The sequence below is a fragment of the Dendrobates tinctorius genome, unplaced genomic scaffold (assembly GCF_039654945.1).
Source record: "Dendrobates tinctorius isolate UK_male_01 unplaced genomic scaffold, ASM3965494v1 ptg000039l, whole genome shotgun sequence".
Lineage (NCBI taxonomy): Eukaryota > Metazoa > Chordata > Amphibia > Anura > Dendrobatidae > Dendrobates > Dendrobates tinctorius.
Genome location: NW_027361707.1, coordinates 33461559 through 33478769, shown reverse-complemented (window position 1 = coordinate 33478769; position 17211 = coordinate 33461559). Strand labels below are relative to the sequence as shown.

The following is a 17211-nucleotide window of genomic DNA, read 5'->3' as shown; positions in this document are numbered from 1 at the left end:
CCCCACCGGGAGGTCGCTGGTGTAATGACATAGCTGGTTAGTTTGCTGATGCAGGTGGTGACCACTCCCACCTTCCTTTAAAAGGTCACCTGATGCATCAGCTGACTGTTGGTGATACAGGTCCTTTTGTGTTAGGGCTGGCGGAATGCACCAAATTATAAAATAATAGTAGGTACGTTCGCCGCCCGGGGTCCACCATGCAAAGGTGTTACGCTGCTGCTTAGCAATGGCGGACGCACAATATGGCGGTATAACATATGCCGGTTGAATGTCACCCGGTGTGCGCTGGGCGGGCTCTGTTACATCACAGAGTCGCCAAAGCACAAAACACAAATACTGAGCCTGTTCAAGCTCACAGAGCTCAGAAGGATACACGCTCGGTATACGGTCACAGGACTCTGGCCCAAGACACAGGGTCAGCGTCCCTCTAGACCTACCGTGTGTGGCGTTGCAGCCACGAACGCCAATAACGGTTGCAGACTGCAGCGAGGCGACAGACACTGCCGCGGTATGATAATGCCTTGTAATAGGCCACACTATCGGATGCTAGTACAGTGGAATGATATGCACCGTGGCCTGTAGCTTGCCACCGACTGGCACTGACTAATTCTAGTTCCCTGTCCACACACGTGATATCAGAGGGAGGGGAATCTTAATGAGTCATTCCCAATACATGCATCCATCATCATTCACACATGTAGCAACTAGAGTCTATGCTAGTGCATGGCCGAGCGGCCATGCAAACCTTTTATAGCCGAGACCTTCCGGAAGCTTCCAGATCTCTGTGATGGACCAATCAGATCTGGAGAAGGGCCTGTGCATGTGACTCCCGATCTCCAATGGGAGATCGTCCCGTGAGCATGCTCAGTGGAGCGATGGAAGGACTTAGCCTCTGGAGTGGCTTGCTGCTGAACAGCCTGCTTTGCTATTGCTGGGCCAGAGGTGGCAGCAACAGCCAGACTCACAGAGCTGGTCTGAGCAGAGCTTCGGGAATGACGAGACTGCTGAGCAGGCTCCTCTGCGGTTGAAGCAGAATGGGAAACCGCCGAATGCAAGGCTCTGGATTCCTGCTGTGCAGTGGCAGGAACCTGACGCCTAACGCTTTTGGATACCAACCGTGCTGAAGACAGGAGCTTTCTGATGCAGTGGTGCTTCAGCTGAATGCTGTTATCTGGTGCCTTACTCTGCTGTGCGGTGCATTGCAGCAGAGAAAGCTAAGTATTTTGTTACCCTGTTCCTTTTGCTGTCTATCCTTACCTTGTGTTGTATTAGTGCAGCGGTGCGACCAGTGTCCTCACTTGCCAATTCCCTCCTTAGGGATAGGTGCAGGGCAAGTGAGGGCTAAGGTATCCTGCTCTGCGAGAGGTTAAAAGAACCTGTATAGGGACACTAGTAAGAGCAGGGCACATCCTCATGTGAGTTCAGGAGGTGTCCATTTCCCCACTCCCTATCTCAGGGCCCACCGTTGTAATTGTGTCCCCGGAGTTACCTTGTTTATTTTACCGTTTTGTGACCAACCGATTGTTGGGTTGTGTCACACGGGCCAGTCACTTCGTGACAGTGACACACACTATCAAATCGGATTACACAAATATGTAAACACAGGTTTTCACGTAACAAAAGAGCTAAAAAGCCAAGGTGGTTGAATACTTTTGCAAACCACAGTATATTTTCACCTCGAAAGTAGCTGGAGAGCACTGGGACCCCAATCACAGATAAGGGAGTCACCAATAACTCCTTCAGAGTTGAGCTCCTTAAATGAAGATACTGCGAACTGCATGGATTGTGATGAAAACAGGAAAAAGTCGATCGGATATAACTGGGCCATTTAAATAGCGTCCTCTATAATCCGCTGTGCCGTTACTTTGCTGTATAGTGGATGCTTGTGGTTGTACTGTATGGCCATTTACAGACACAGGGAAGACATTACTAATCTGGCGGGAGAGGGGTTAATGTAAGGAAATACATTTCTGATTTATCACTGACATACAGTCTATTTGTCCATTTCAGACCTAGTGAAGCGGATAGCACAGCAGAAGTTTGGCGAAACGCGCAATGACTATCAGAAGGTAATATATTCAGTGCTTCCAGATTATATAGTATTCAATGTCTACAGCGAAAGTGATGAATAAATTGAGGAAGAAATGTAGTGAATTAAGTGAAAACCAATTCTATAAATTATTTCATTTTTAAAGGAGCACTAAGTGAGCTAGAAGAAAATAAAACACTGAAAAAATTTGAAGAAAATATAAATAATATGTAGATGCAGAAGAAGAGTGCAACAGTAGCACCCTGGTGCCATGTGACACCGTGGAGAGCAGAATTCCCAGAGTTTTAACACTAATCTAGTTTTTTTTTTTTGTTCTCCTAATTGTATATTTTTAAAAGGTTTTAGATTTTAGTCTCCTTTTAATTTTATGATGTTTTTCAGGAGGTGCACTCCTGAAGGGTATATCCTGTTTTTCAGGGACTTCACCAATTTGATATTTGTGTTGTGACTATCCTATTGATTTCTAGGATGTGACGAATATAATGAATATTCTAGTATAATCGCATCAACACTTCATACTAGCCATAGCCCCGATGCATGATCTATAGCCTCTGTAGAATAAAAATGTAGCTGACTTTACGCTTTGTTTCTGACTCCTTGTTTTTTCACTGTGTTTTTGATGTATTCATCCATGAATGGTTTATCCTGATATTAAGCTTGCTGCATCTTCATTACATGCTGCCCACGACCGCTGTGCCTTCTGCAGCCAGAGAACGTCGTCCTGACTCTGCAGGTAATCTCATCTCGTTATATTGTAGACCTGTAACGTGCCAGTGGGATGTCTAATGTCCTGCGATCTCTCGCCGTGAGGACACAATTCGGTTTTCTCAATTTAAAAGACGGTGTTGACAATAAAGGCAAAGTCTATACTGAAATATCCAGCATCGCCCAGAGATGCCTTGTAGTATAATGGTACCCTTGTTGTACCAGGTTGTGAAGGGAACAGTCAGGAAAAAGTCTTTACGATATATGCCATGTAACACATGAACCATATCCTTAGCTTCTGTAACAACCCTAGAGGAAGCCCAAGTTCCATTGTTCAGGATTAAGAGGAACAGGTGCGGAGCTTTCCCCACAGCTAGTGTTGGACAAAAGTACTTTAGAAAACGAACCTTGGGGTAAATTTATACAACGTCTTTTTTAAGGTGGGTTTAGGGCTGGAACGCTCTGAAAAACTCACCTGAAGAAATGATAGTGAAACAAAAAAAAAAAATGAACATATGGTCTCCAAAGACGACAAGCAGTTAAAAAAGTGAGCTGACCATTCTTCAGATGTTTTCCCGCTCTAAACACAGTTTATTATTTAACAATTATTTAACAATACAGATATATATACACTGCTCAAAAAATAAAGGGAACACTAAGATACCACATTGTAAATATTACAAATTAATCTTTATTCATTACATAATGGCATGCGTTGAGAACAAGAAAAGATAAAAATGATCAATGTAAATCAAAATGAATATCCCATGAAGGTCTGGATTTGGAAGGATACTCAAAATTAAATTGGAAAATCAAATTTCAGGCTGATCCAACTTCAGTGGAAATGCCTCATGACAAGGAAATGATGGTCAGTAGTGTGTGTGGCCTCCACAAGCCTGTTTGACCTCCCTATGACAATTAGGCATGCTCCTGATGAGTCGGCGGATGTTGTCTTGAGGGATCTCCTCCCAGACCTGGACTAAAGCATCCACCAACTCCTGGACAGTCTGTGGTGCAATGTGACGTTGGTGGATGGAGCGAGACATGATGTCCCAGATGTGTTCGATTGGATTCAGGTCTGGGGAATGGGCGGGCCAGTCCATAGCTCCAATACCTTCATCTTGCAGGAACTGCTGACACACTCCAGCCACATGAGGTCTGGCATTGTCCTGCATTAGGAGGAACCCAGGGCCAACTGCACCATCATATGATCTCACAAGGGGTCTGAGGATCTCATCTCGGTACCTATTGGCAGTCAAGCTACCTCTGGAAAGCACATGGAGGGCTGTACGGCCCTCCAAAGAAATGCCACCCCACACCATTACTGACCCACTGCCAAACCAGTCATGCTGAAGGATCTTGCAGGCAGCAGATCATTCTCCACGGCATCTCCAGACTCTGTCACGTCTGTCCCATGTGCTCAGTGTGAACCTGCTTTCATCTGTGAAGAGCACAGGGTGCCAGTGACGAATTTGCCAATCCTGGTGTTCTGTGACAAATGCCAAGCGTCCTGCACAGTGTTGGGCAATGAGCACAACCCCCATCTGTGGATGTTGGGCACTCAGACCATCCTGATGGAGTCAGCCTTTTTTGACTAATCTTGCTTTACATCTGTGAACCTTGCTTTCAGACTCATACTTGGTCTTAAAACCTCATTTACATGTGATTGCTTTCTTGCCTTGTGGTAGTTTGGCAAGTTCTTTCTACCAAGCTCTTTCTACCTCCTGTCGCCTCCAGCTCAAAATATTTCCAGAATCCGTCCTTTCCTCAATCCTCAGTCTACTAAAATGCTTGTGCATGCCCTCATCATCTCCCGCCTCGACTACTGCAACATCCTTTTCTGTGGACTCCCTGCTAACACCCTCGCACCTCTCCAGTCCATCCTTAACTCTGCCGCCCGACTAATTCATCTCTCTCCTTGCTACTCCTCCGCTTCTTCTCCCCTCTGCAAATCCCTTCACTGGCTCCCATTCCCTCAGCGTATCCAGTTCAAATTACTAATACTGACCTACAAGGCCATCTATAACCTGTCTCCCACATATGTCTCTGAACTAATCTCCCGATACCTTCCCTCACGTAATCTCCGGTCCTCCCAAGACCTCCTTCTCTCCTCCACACTTATTCGCTACTCACCCAACCGCCTCCAAGACTTCTCCCGAATAGCCCCTATTCTCTGGAATTCTTTGCCCCAAGTCCGACTGTCAACCACATTTGGATCCTTCAGACGGAACCTGAAAACCCACCTCTTCAAGAAAGCCTACAGCCTGCAATGACCCCGCTACCTCCTTCTCTCTCACCATTACCGGTGATCTCACCTCAACCAACACCGAAACTGCTGCAACCCTCCAACCTACTGTCTCCTTCCCCACCATCCTGTAGCATGTAAGCCCGAAAGGGCAGGGTCCTCTCTCCCCTCTGTATCAGTCTGTCATTGTTAGTTTGTTTACTGTAAGTGATATCTGTAATTTGTATGTAACCCCTTCTCATGTACAGCACCATGGAATCAATGGTGCTATATAAATAAATAATAGTAAAAAGTTTCCAAGTTTGACGTTGATAAAGGGACTTCATTTCCTCATTAACCGCATTAATCTACTTCAGTTTTTCATGGACAGGTAGTTGTTGCATCTCATCCCATGACGGCGGCACTGAACCGGGTATTGTTTTGACAGAGGATAGAGGCTTAGCTGGTATACCCTTGTTTGATCTCAATGATCTCCTAACTTCAGCTTCTCCTGATTTTTCTGGTGCTTCTTCAGTGGTCGAAGAACCTAACCAATCTTCTACATCCTTTCCCTTGTTATTTTGAAATTGTGACCGAGATTGCTGATGTTGCTTCAGCCGAACAACTGGTGCGATGCGTTGAAGATTGAGCGACATGAAGTTACATCTCTGCTTATTGTGACCTTGTTCATTTTTGAGTGCATGATTCTATATCCTTACTTGGTTTCACTGAGATGATATTCCAACTTGGTATGTCTTTCTTTGGGAACATGTACAAATACTTGTGTCCTTCTTTCTGCTACACCATTTTGTTCAAGATTGTATGGTACAGTCATCTGAAAACATGATTCCATTTTTCCTTAAAACGCTTTGTGTCTAATTACTTGTATATTCAATTCCATTATCTGCACACAGAATTTTTGGCATTCTCCCAAATTTGTTATATACTTCAGCAAAATATATTTCAAGTTTCTCTGAAGCTTCATCTTTGAGGTGAAGCAGACAGACAACTGTAAATCTTGAATAATCATCAATATATGTGAGAAAATGTCTCTTCTTTCCAGGTGTTTTGCATACTCATTGCACCACAAACATATGAGTGTATTAAGTCCAGAAGCTGTTTTGATTTGGTAGTACTATTACTAGGAAAGGATTTTTTTTTACATTTTCCCTTTAAGACAGCTAGTACATTTCATTGTCTAATTAAACAGATTGACTGTAATGCCATCAGCAAGATGTTTTTGAACTAACTTTCTTATTGCTTCTGGGTCTCCATGAAAAAAACAATTGGATGGATATACCTGGATAACAGTATATAATAAAAAAGTTTTTTATGTACTAATTGTAAAGATATCTTGTGCTTCTAAATTTTCTGATTGGATCATTGTAGTCACTACCCTATCTTTATCATTCTGTACATACTATTATCCAGGTATACCCACCAATAGTTTTTTCTAGGGTTTCTTACTGCTTTTTTTATATACTGCATTCATAGTGGTTTATAACACTCTGTGTATGCTAAATAAAAAATATTGTTATATATAGTCTTTGCTCAAAGCTTTTCCTTCTTGGTGCATTTATATTACTATGCTTTATGAATTTCTCCTGTTTTAGGATAAATATATATATATATATATATATATATATATATATATATATATATATATACTCACACACTGCTCAAAAAAATAAAGGGAACACTTAAACAACAGAATATAACTCCAAGTAAATCAAACTTCTGTGAAATCAAACTGTCCACTTAGGAAGCAACACTGATTGACAAGCAATTTCACATGCTGTTGTGCAAATGGAATAGACAACAGATGGAAATTATTGGCAATTATCAAGACACCCTCAATAAAGGAGTGGTTCTGCAGGTGGGAACCACAGACCACATCTCAGTACCAATATTTTCTGGCTGATGTTTTGGTCTCTTTTGAATGTTGGTTGTGCTTTCACACTCGTGGTAGCAGGAGACGGACTCTACAACCCACAAAAGTGGATCAGGTAGTGCCGCTCATCCAGGATGGCACATCAATGCGAGCTGCAGCAAGAAGGTTTGCTGTACCAGTCAGAGTAATGTCCAGAGGTTGGAGGCAGGGGCGTAGCTATCACGGTCGCAGCAGTCACCACGGCAACCGGGCCAGTGGGGAGTCAGGGGCCCGGCAGGTCAGACCATGATATCTCCCAACCGTCTCGACCCTTGTGGGACAGTCCCGTTTTTGACCCCCCTGCGTCCCACTCGGGACTCTATTCTTCCTTCACTACGCCGCCACCCCCCCCATGCACCTCATCCTCGCCCTCCCAGATAGCCCCACTGCAGCCCTCCACAGCCTGCAATGACGTCCTAGGCTGTTCTTTTCAGAGTGCACATGACCTGTGATGAGGTCACAGAAGGGGAGGAGTCATTGGTCACATGATCAGGGCATCCGTGTCTGCAGGACTCTGCTGTGCTAGTTGTTATGGTGCTGGATGAGGTGAAGTTTCTGTGTGGGGTCTGGAGGGGTTTACAGAGTGGATGTAGCAGAGCTGTGCGTGTGTTCAATTTTGGACGGAGCGGAGTTGTGTGTGTACGAGGTGTACGGAGCAGACCTGTGTTTTTACGAGATGTACGGAGCAGAGCTGCGTGTGTACGGGATGTTTGGAGCGGAGCCGCGTATGTACGAGATGTATGGAGCAGAGCCGCGTGTGTACAAGATGTATGGAGCGGAACTGCATGTGTACGAGATGTATGGAGCGGAGCCGCTTGTGTACGAGATGTATGGAGCGGAGCCGCATGTGTACGAGATGTATGGAGCGGAACCGCGTGTGTACGAGATGTATGGAGCAGAGCCGTGTGTGTACGAGATGTACGGAGAGGAGCCACGTGTGTACGAGGTGTACGGAGAGAAGCCACAAGTGTACGAGGTGTACGGCACAGAGATGTGCGTGTATTTTGACATGGGGGGCACATTTGAAAGTTCGCACCAGGGCCCATAACTTTGTAGTTACGCCACTGGCTGGAGGCGCTACTAGGAGACAGGCCAGTACACCAGGAGACGTGGAGGGGGCTGTAGGAGCGCAACAACCCAGCAGCAGGACCGCTACCTCAGCCTTTGTGCAAGAAGGAACAGGAGTAGCACTGCCAGAGCCCTGCAAAATGACCTCCATAAGGATATTCTCAGAAATACGGTGAAGATTATGATGCCGCGTTTTCTCCAGCTGCTTAGCAGATCACATTCAAGACTCTAATGGCTATAGTTGCTGTACAAAATGTTTGACAGACATTGAGACATCAAAATGGCCTTTTTTTAATGGTGACATTGAAGAGGACTTGTATGTGACTCAACCTGAGGGTTGCAAGCTGACAGACAAGATGCTAAGATCCTAAGCTATAATAAATACCAGTTGTAAGCTGTGTTTTCTTTGTTCCTGAATAAATATATATTCGCTGTGGAATTGCTGGACAGTAGAGAGATTAATCCCCTGCCCACCGAATCCTCACAGCATGCGTGAGGATCTACAAGTCTGCTGTCACGTAGAACAACTGCAGACTTTCGTGTCAAACCTGGACAACCCCTTTCAGGCAATAATTACTTGTCTTGCCTCTGTGTGCAGTGTACTTAGACAATGCCTGGAGGACGTCCTAACATTTCTTAGGAGATCTGCTGTTGCTTCTCGTTTGTTTTCGCGCTAATATTAATTATTTCTGATTGCGTTAACTACTCGTGACCTTGTTATACTGATGAAGGAGAGAACCATAACGCAAGAGGCAAGATGATGGCAGCACTTTAGGATGAGATTAAAGGAAAGTTTTAAATAGATAAATTATTATGCCACGATATAAAACATTGCCCCCCATCCCAGGGAATGGTCGCTTTATGTAACATTTGCCCCATAATGAGCAGCTGTAGGTTGGACATTTTTAGCTACTGTATGTCCCATTTTTCGCAAACTTGGGATGGATCTAAAGCCTTGTGAAGGAGAATCTGTCACCACTCCTGACTTGTTTGTTTCGGTATATACTTGCATCCTTTCTGCATTGTGTGGTTCCTCTCCCATTCCTCCCCGAATTATATGAATAAATGTAACATGATTGATGATGTATAATAGTTGATGGATCTGGTATGGGGGAGATTCCTCTGTATCTTTTATGGACACCTTCAGGGGAAATTTCTTTGACTGCAGAATGCGTTAACTCAAAATTTGTCAGTGAGTTTATACTGATGGGAGAGTTTATAAGTCTTATCTTCCTTCCTCTGAGCTTCTTTCAGCTGATATATGATCACATGAATAATGACCTGAACTTTGTAGTCATAAATCAGCTGAGAGGAGCTCAGAAGTAGGAAGAAAATAGTTCACCAATGGCTTTTCAGTCAATTGTTTCAACAGCCAGAAGTAAACCGTAAAACACAGACGCAAAAGAAAGCAAGCGGTACAAAATGTTTAAGAAAACCCAAATGGAACAACATTTTTTTAGCCAAAAGTACACAAACAGTCCTTTTATTTAGACCTTTTTTTTGTTAAAACCGTGTTTCTAAACTGCTTTCTGAAAGTGAAAAGACATTTTAATCAGGTACCTACAAGGCTGTAATTGACCATATTATGAAGTTGTGAGAGTGAGCAGAGGGGACAAGTGCAATTCAACATTTTGTGATAGAAAAGAGGGTTGAAAAAGAGGAACTCATTAGGGGGTGGGCTGTGCACACCTTGGAACAAGTGGAAAAGTATGAGATTTGCAAGATCTTGTCCACCATGTTTGCCTAAAAACAGTGATAATCTGATAAAGTCAACCTGGGAAACCTGTATAAAAAGTGTAATCATCACAGATTAGGATCATGGACTTTGCCAAGAACATTAAATCTGATAATCATTAGTATAATCGGAATCTCGCAGCTCTGAGGACACAGTTTCCACTATGGGTCTTGGATAATTGATAGATGTGTTGCGTTTTATGGTTGACGTTTTCACTCTCACTCCTCCACTGATGATGCATTTCTTCTGATATACCAGACCATACACTATGAGGTTGGCTTCATCGTTGCTGCTTCCCTGGGACTGATCTTCTTCTTCTTGGTGCCCCTGGTGGGACTGTGTTTCTGCATGTGTCGTTGCTGTGATAACTGTGGAGGAGAGATGCATCAAAGACACAAAAAGAATGCAGACTGCCAGCGAGGATGTTTCGCCACCTCCCTCTTTGTGACGACTATGATGATAAGGTATGTGCTGGATATTATGTTACCATTAAAGATGGTCTGTCACCTGAATTCACATTACAAACTGCTTATATTATTAACTAGAACTTTTAGACCAGATGAGGTTGGTGTACTTACTTTAATTATTCGTATCAGAATGGCTGTATAATCTTCAATCACAATCTCTACTCAGCCTGACTTATTTCACAGTTCCTCAGTGTCCATCCTCCCTGCTGAGATCTCACACTGCTCAGTATACTATAAACTGCAGCTATCAGTGAGGATGATTGGATGGAGACTGAAAACTGTAGGAGTCATGAACGCTCCCACTTTTTTGCTGGATAAGGTTCCAAAAGAGAAAGTTACATACATATAAACAAGGCTACACATCAAGCTCCAGTGTCTGTACACAAATATAATTAATTTTATTATTATCATAATACCAACAATAGGAGTCAAATTCCCACATTTAAAGGCAACTAAAAACCTTCTAGTGAGTACAGATTAAGGTCTAGACCAATCATAAGGTCACAGACTAGGCCTATAAAGCAAAATCATACACTTACATGATAAATATGATTAGTAGCAACACAAATGCTTTTCTCAAAATAAATCTGGATACTGTAGCATATGGGACAGTGCTTAAAACCTAAACCATACATCCAAATTAATAGAATGCAGGTTCAAGAAAATGCATAAAAAAGAGCATACGTAAATGATAAAAAGGAGTCCAAGGGGGCAATATTCATCAAAGTGGAAAAAAAATGTGTATGCAATAGGATTATAGTCAGTTGCAAATCACTCATCCTGTTGCAGCCATGCGTATTGCCAAAATGGCTTCAGCAGGGGTATTGAGGCGTCGCACAAATAACTGTGCTAACATGGTTATGGTGCTTTTTAGGTGCACTCATAAAAGCTCATTTTAAGATCGGGATTATTCAACCCATTCTGACATGAAGTTGTGAAAGTCAAGCCTCATTCAGACATCAGTTTTTCACATACAGTGGGGCAAAAAAGTATTTAGTCAGTCAGCAATAGTGCAAGTTCCACCACTTAAAAAGATGAGAGGCGTCTGTAATTTACATCATAGGTAGACCTCAACTATGGGAGACAAACTGAGAAAAAAAAATCCAGAAAATCACATTGTCTCTTTTTTTTTTCATTTTATTTGCATATTATGGTGGAAAATAAGAATTTGGTCAGAAACAAGCAATCAAGATTTCTGGCTCTCACAGACCTGTAACTTCTTCTTTAAGAGTCTCCTCTTTCCTCCACTCATTACCTGTAGTAATGGCACCTGTTTAAACTTGTTATCAGTATAAAAAGACACCTGTGCACACCCTCAAACAGTCTGACTCCAAACTCCACTATGGTGAAGACCAAAGAGCTGTCAAAGGACACCAGAAACAAAATTGTAGCCCTGCACCAGGCTGGGAAGACTGAATCTGCAATAGCCAACCAGCTTGGAGTGAAGAAATCAACTGTGGGAGCAATAATTAGAAAATGGAAGACATACAAGACCACTGATAATCTCCCTCGATCTGGTGCTCCACGCAAAATCCCACCCCGTGGGGTCAGAATGATCACAAGAACGGTGAGCAAAAATCCCAGAACCACGCGGGGGGACCTAGTGAATGAACTGCAGAGAGCTGGGACCAATGTAACAAGGCCTACCATAAGTAACACACTACGCCACCATGGACTCAGATCCTGCAGTGCCAGACGTGTCCCACTGCTTAAGCCTGTACATGTCCGGGCCCGTCTGAAGTTTGCTAGAGAGCATTTGGATGATCCAGAGGAGTTTTGGGAGAATGTCCTATGGTCTGATGAAACCAAACTGGAACTGTTTGGTAGAAACACAACTTGTCGTGTTTGGAGGAAAAAGAATACTGAGTTGCATCCATCAAACACCATACCTACTGTAAAGCATGGTGGTGGAAACATCATGCTTTGGGGCTGTTTCTCTGCAAAGGGGCCAGGACGACTGATCTGGGTACATGAAAGAATGAATGGGGCCATGTATCGTGAGATTTTGAGTGCAAACCTCCTTCCATCAGCAAGGGCATTGAAGATGAAACGTGGCTGGGTCTTTCAACATGACAATGATCCAAAGCACACCGCCAGGGCAACGAAGGAGTGGCTTCGTAAGAAGCATTTCAAGGTCCTGGAGTGGCCTAGCCAGTCTCCAGATCTCAACCCTATAGAAAACCTTTGGAGGGAGTTGAAAGTCCGTGTTGCCAAGCGAAAAGCCAAAAACATCACTGCTCTAGAGGAGATCTGCATGGAGGAATGGGCCAACATACCAACAACAGTGTGTGGCAACCTTGTGAAGACTTACAGAAAACGTTTGACCTCTGTCATTGCCAACAAAGGATATATCACAAAGTATTGAGATGAAATTTTGTTTCTGACCAAATACTTATTTTCCACCATAATATGCAAATAAAATGAAAAAAAAAACAGACAATGTGATTTTCTGGATTTTTTTTCTCAGTTTGTCTCCCATAGTTGAGGTCTACCTATGATGTAAATTACAGACGCCTCTCATCTTTTTAAGTGGTGGAACTTGCACTATTGCTGACTGACTAAATACTTTTTTGCCCCACTGTACATGTTTGGTTTTTTTTATGGATAGAACACGTCTGTTATAGTCTATGATCTGTTCCCATATCTGTGTATTTTTGGGTACTGAGTAACAACACAAAATCACATACAATTTATGGATCAAACTCGCCAATGGGGAGTCTGTGGCCCATGAAAAATCGGAAAGCTCGCTGATGCCAACCGTGCGCTGTTTGTTTTTCACTGACTGTTTGATAGAAGAATCTCAAGAAACTGACATCTTTTTATTTATTTTTTTCTTTTCATATGAGAAAATCTGTCATCTAATTTAGAAATTTCTCTAAGAAAAATCAGCGTGGAGTAAATCACATCATTAACTTCCAAATCTGCAAACTATTTACATTGCTTCATTACAGAAATGGAAACCTGCGTTGTGAAACAGGCCTTTAATAATGTCAAATACAAAGATAAAATGCATTACATTTGAGTCCCTTAAAGGGATCCTGTGTCCTCCAGAAATGCTTCTTCCCTGTAGTTATAGGGATAATCTGCAGGTAAAAAGCTTTTAAATCCTGTTTACTCAACTTGCCAGAGCAGAGATACAGGGAGAAAATTAAACTTTATTCTCCCTGCAGCCACTTGCTTTCAGTCATCGGGGCGGAGCAGGGAGCGATTATAGTCACCGCTCGCTATAGTGTGAGCGATGACTGTAATCACTCCCCTGGCAATTTGATTAACAACCTACTCTGCACACACTGCAGAGAAGACTGTCAATCAATGTGCCAGGAAGTGATTACACATTACACATGCTCACTGTATACAGCTCCTTGCATCAGCCCGATGACTGAAAGGAAGTGGCTGCAGGGAGAAAAAAGCTTTATTTCCTCCCTATAGCTGCCGCTCCAGTAAAGCAGCCAGACCCTGTTTACCTGCCGATTACCACTATGTCTGCAGGCAAATTTTGTTTCTAGAGTAACAGGCTGCCTTTAAAGGAGTCAAATTTAAGGTATATGACCTTGTTAAAGACCTGTTTCACAATACATGTTTCCATTTCTGTAGAAAAGCTTTAGGAAACATATGAAGACTGCCTATTTCACAAGAAAGAAGATTCTCCCTTTGATCTCTTGGGTAACTATTCTGTAAGTCAATGTCCAATCCATAAAAACCTTGAATCACATTGGTTGGTATCTCTAAAGTTAGTGGGTTGGATACTGACCTGCGAGGTAAATAGATACCTATTAATTAATTTTTTCAAAGGAACACATGAGAGGCCATGACTATTGTGGAGAGCCGGAATAATAGGCTGAAATGAATTGTACTCAATATTAATATTACATTTAATATTAATATACAATAATTATCACTTAATATTGAGCAGAATTAAGTATGCTGACACCCCCTTATATACAATATGAGCCCACAGACAGCCTCCTATATACAGTATGAGCCCCCACACAGCCCTTATATACAATGTGAGCCCTGACATAACCCATAATAATAATAATAATAATAATAATAACAACAACCCCTATTTACAGTATAAGCCCACACTCGTCCTCCCTATACAATATGAGCACTCACAGCCTACTATGTTATGAGGTCATTTTCCCCTTCACCATTGAGGTCTGATGAACTCCCTCTTCTGGTGAAGGAATGTAGTGAGGCTGATTACCAAGCACCTGAGCTGGGAGAGGATGACTGGGCGATGGGGATCTCTGACTGGATATAAGGCAGCTGACGCCCTTCTGCCTCGCTGGTGATTTCTCTGTGGAATTCTAGGAGACCAGTATGATTCCTGCTCCTCAAAAGCTAAGTTTTCTGCTTTGCCTTTTTGCATTTGTGTTTTGGTTTTAGTTTGCCTTGCTTTTCTGGATTCTGCCATTCCCTGCTGGGGTGAGCTGAATTCCTTTTTTGTCAGTTTGCTCTGTCTTCAGAAAATACCTGAGTACTGACATAGTCTTTTTGAAGCCTAGCATCTTCAGGGCCTTTTTCCCAGTCAGTCTGTTGGCTCTTATTTTGATAGGGTTTTTCACGGATTGCAGACAGCAGCCTTCCTATCCTGTCCTATCTAGTTAGCTTGGGCCCCATCATTTGCTCAGTCTATTTTTCTATCTGTGTTAGTGTTTTTTCTTCTTGCTTCACCATCATTATATGTTGGGGGCTGCCTATTGCTTTGGGGTCTGCTCTGGGGCAGTTTAGATTTCCCTTTCTGTCTTTAGGCTAGGCAGTTCTCCGGCTGTGATCGAGGGGTCTAGGGCATCGTAGGAACCCCCCACGGCTACTGCTAGTTGTTGTTGATAGGTTCAGGGGTCTGCAATCCGATAGCTGCCAACTTCTCTGGTTTTCTGGACTTAGCTAGCATTTCTGTTTTTGCCTCCTACGGTGACTCATTCATAACACTACTATATACAGTATGAGCCCCCTATATACAGAATGAGCTTACACACAGCCCCCTATATACAGTTTGAGCCCACACACATTCCCCTATATACCAAATTAAGTATGCGAACAACCCCTAATATACAGTATGAACCCACAGACAGCCCCTCTATATACAGTATGAGCACCCACTCAGCCCCTATATAAAGTATGAACCCTAACATAGCCCTTACATACAATATGAGCCCACACATAGCCCCCCAATACAATGAGTCCTCACAGCCCCCTCATGCAGAGTGAGCTCACACACAGCCCCTATAATATACAGTATGAGGTCTGACATAGCCTCCTATATATAGTATGAGCCCACACACAGTCCCCATATATACAGTAAGCCCACACATCCTCACAGTATGCATTATGAACCCACACAGAGCCTTCTATATTTTGTGTGAGCCCCCACACAGTCCCTATATACAGTATGAGCCCAGACATAGCCACCTATATACAGACTCAACCCACATACAAGCCCCCTTTATGCAGTATGAGCCCACACACAGTTCCTCTATAAGCAGTAAGCCCAGACAGCCTCCTAGTATACACTGAGCTCACACACAGCCTCCTATATACAGTATGAGCCCTGACATAGCCCCCTCTATGTCCTATGAGCCCACACACAGCTCTCCTATATACAGTATGAGCCCAAACACAGCCCTTATATACAGTATGAGCACACATACAGCATCCTATATACAGCATGAGCCCTAACATTGCCCCTAATATGTATTATGAACCCACACACAGCCCACTATATACAATATGAGCCCATACAGTGAGCTCACACAGCCTCCCTGTATAGAGAATGAGCCCATACACGCCCCTGCTATATACAGTATGAGCCCACACAGCCCCCTTGTATACAGTATGAGCCCTGACATAGCCCCTATATATAGTACTAGATGGTGGCCCGATTCTAACGCATCGGGTATTCTAGAATATGTATGCAGTTTATTTTTGAAGATTTAATAATAATGCAATAATGCACCCCCAATCCTGATATGTATGGTTCTCTCACCCCCAATCCTGATATGCATGCTACTCCTCAACCCCCTATCCTGGTATGCATGGTCCCCTGACCCCCCAATCCTGGTATGCATGGTCCTCTCACCTCTCTTTCCTGGTATGCATGGTCCTCTTACTCCCCTTTCGGGGTATGCATGGTCCCCTCACCCCCCAATCCTGGAATGCATGGTCCTCTCACCCCCCAATCCTGGTATGCATTGTCCTCTCACCCCTCTTTCCTGGTAAGCATGGTCCCCTTACCCCCCTTTGCTGGTATGCATGATTCTCTCACACCCCAATCCTGGTATGTATGGTTCTCTCACCCCCAATCCTGATATGCATGCTACTCCTCAACCCCCTATCCTGGTATGCATGGTCCCCTGACCCCCCAATCCTGGTATGCATAGTCCTCTCACCTCTCTTTCCTGGTATGCATGGTCCTCTTACTGCCCTTTCGGGGTATGCATGGTCCCCTCACCCCCCAATCCTGGAATGCATGGTCCCCTCACCCCCCAATCCTGGAATGCATGGTCCTCTCACCCCCCCAATCCTGGTATGCATGGTCCTCTCACCTCTCTTTCCTGGTAAGCATGGTCCTCTTACCCCCTTTCGGGGTATGCATGGTCTGCTCACCCCCCAATCCTGGTATGCATGGTCCTCTCACCCCCCAATCCTGGTATGCATGGTCCCCTCATGCCCCTATCCTGGTATGCATGGTCCCCTCACCCCCCTTTGCTGGTATGCATGATTCTCTCACACCCCAATCCTGGTATGTATGCTCACCGTCACCCCCCTTTCCTGGTATGCATGGTCCCCTCACCCCCCAGTCCTGGTATGCATGGTATCCTCACCCCCCTTTCCTGGTATGCATGGTCTCCTCACCCCCCTATCCTGGTATGCATGGTCCCCTCACCCCCCTTTCCTGGTATGCATGGTGCCCTCACTCCCCAATCCTGGTATGCATGGTCCCCTCACCCCCCTTTCCTGGTATGCATGGTCCCCTCACCCCCCTTTCCTGGTATGCATGGTGCCCTCACTTCCCAATCCTGGTATGCA

The 17211-nt window shown here is 43.9% G+C and overlaps 1 protein-coding gene across 8 annotated transcripts in view; it reads left to right on the top strand.

The window, feature by feature from the left end:
* PROM1 (prominin 1) overlaps window positions 1-17211 on the top strand; it is a 317825-nt gene that overhangs the window by 131782 nt on the left and 168832 nt on the right. For 7 of the 8 annotated variants that reach the window (XM_073574622.1, XM_073574619.1, XM_073574616.1 and 4 more), the window contains exons 3-5: window positions 2011-2069; window positions 2757-2783; window positions 9971-10176. In XM_073574622.1, the coding sequence (XP_073430723.1) occupies window positions 2011-2069; window positions 2757-2783; window positions 9971-10176 (292 nt within the window). The remainder of the gene's footprint in view (window positions 1-2010; window positions 2070-2756; window positions 2784-9970; window positions 10177-17211) is intronic. The other variant, XM_073574623.1, reaches the window with a different exon arrangement.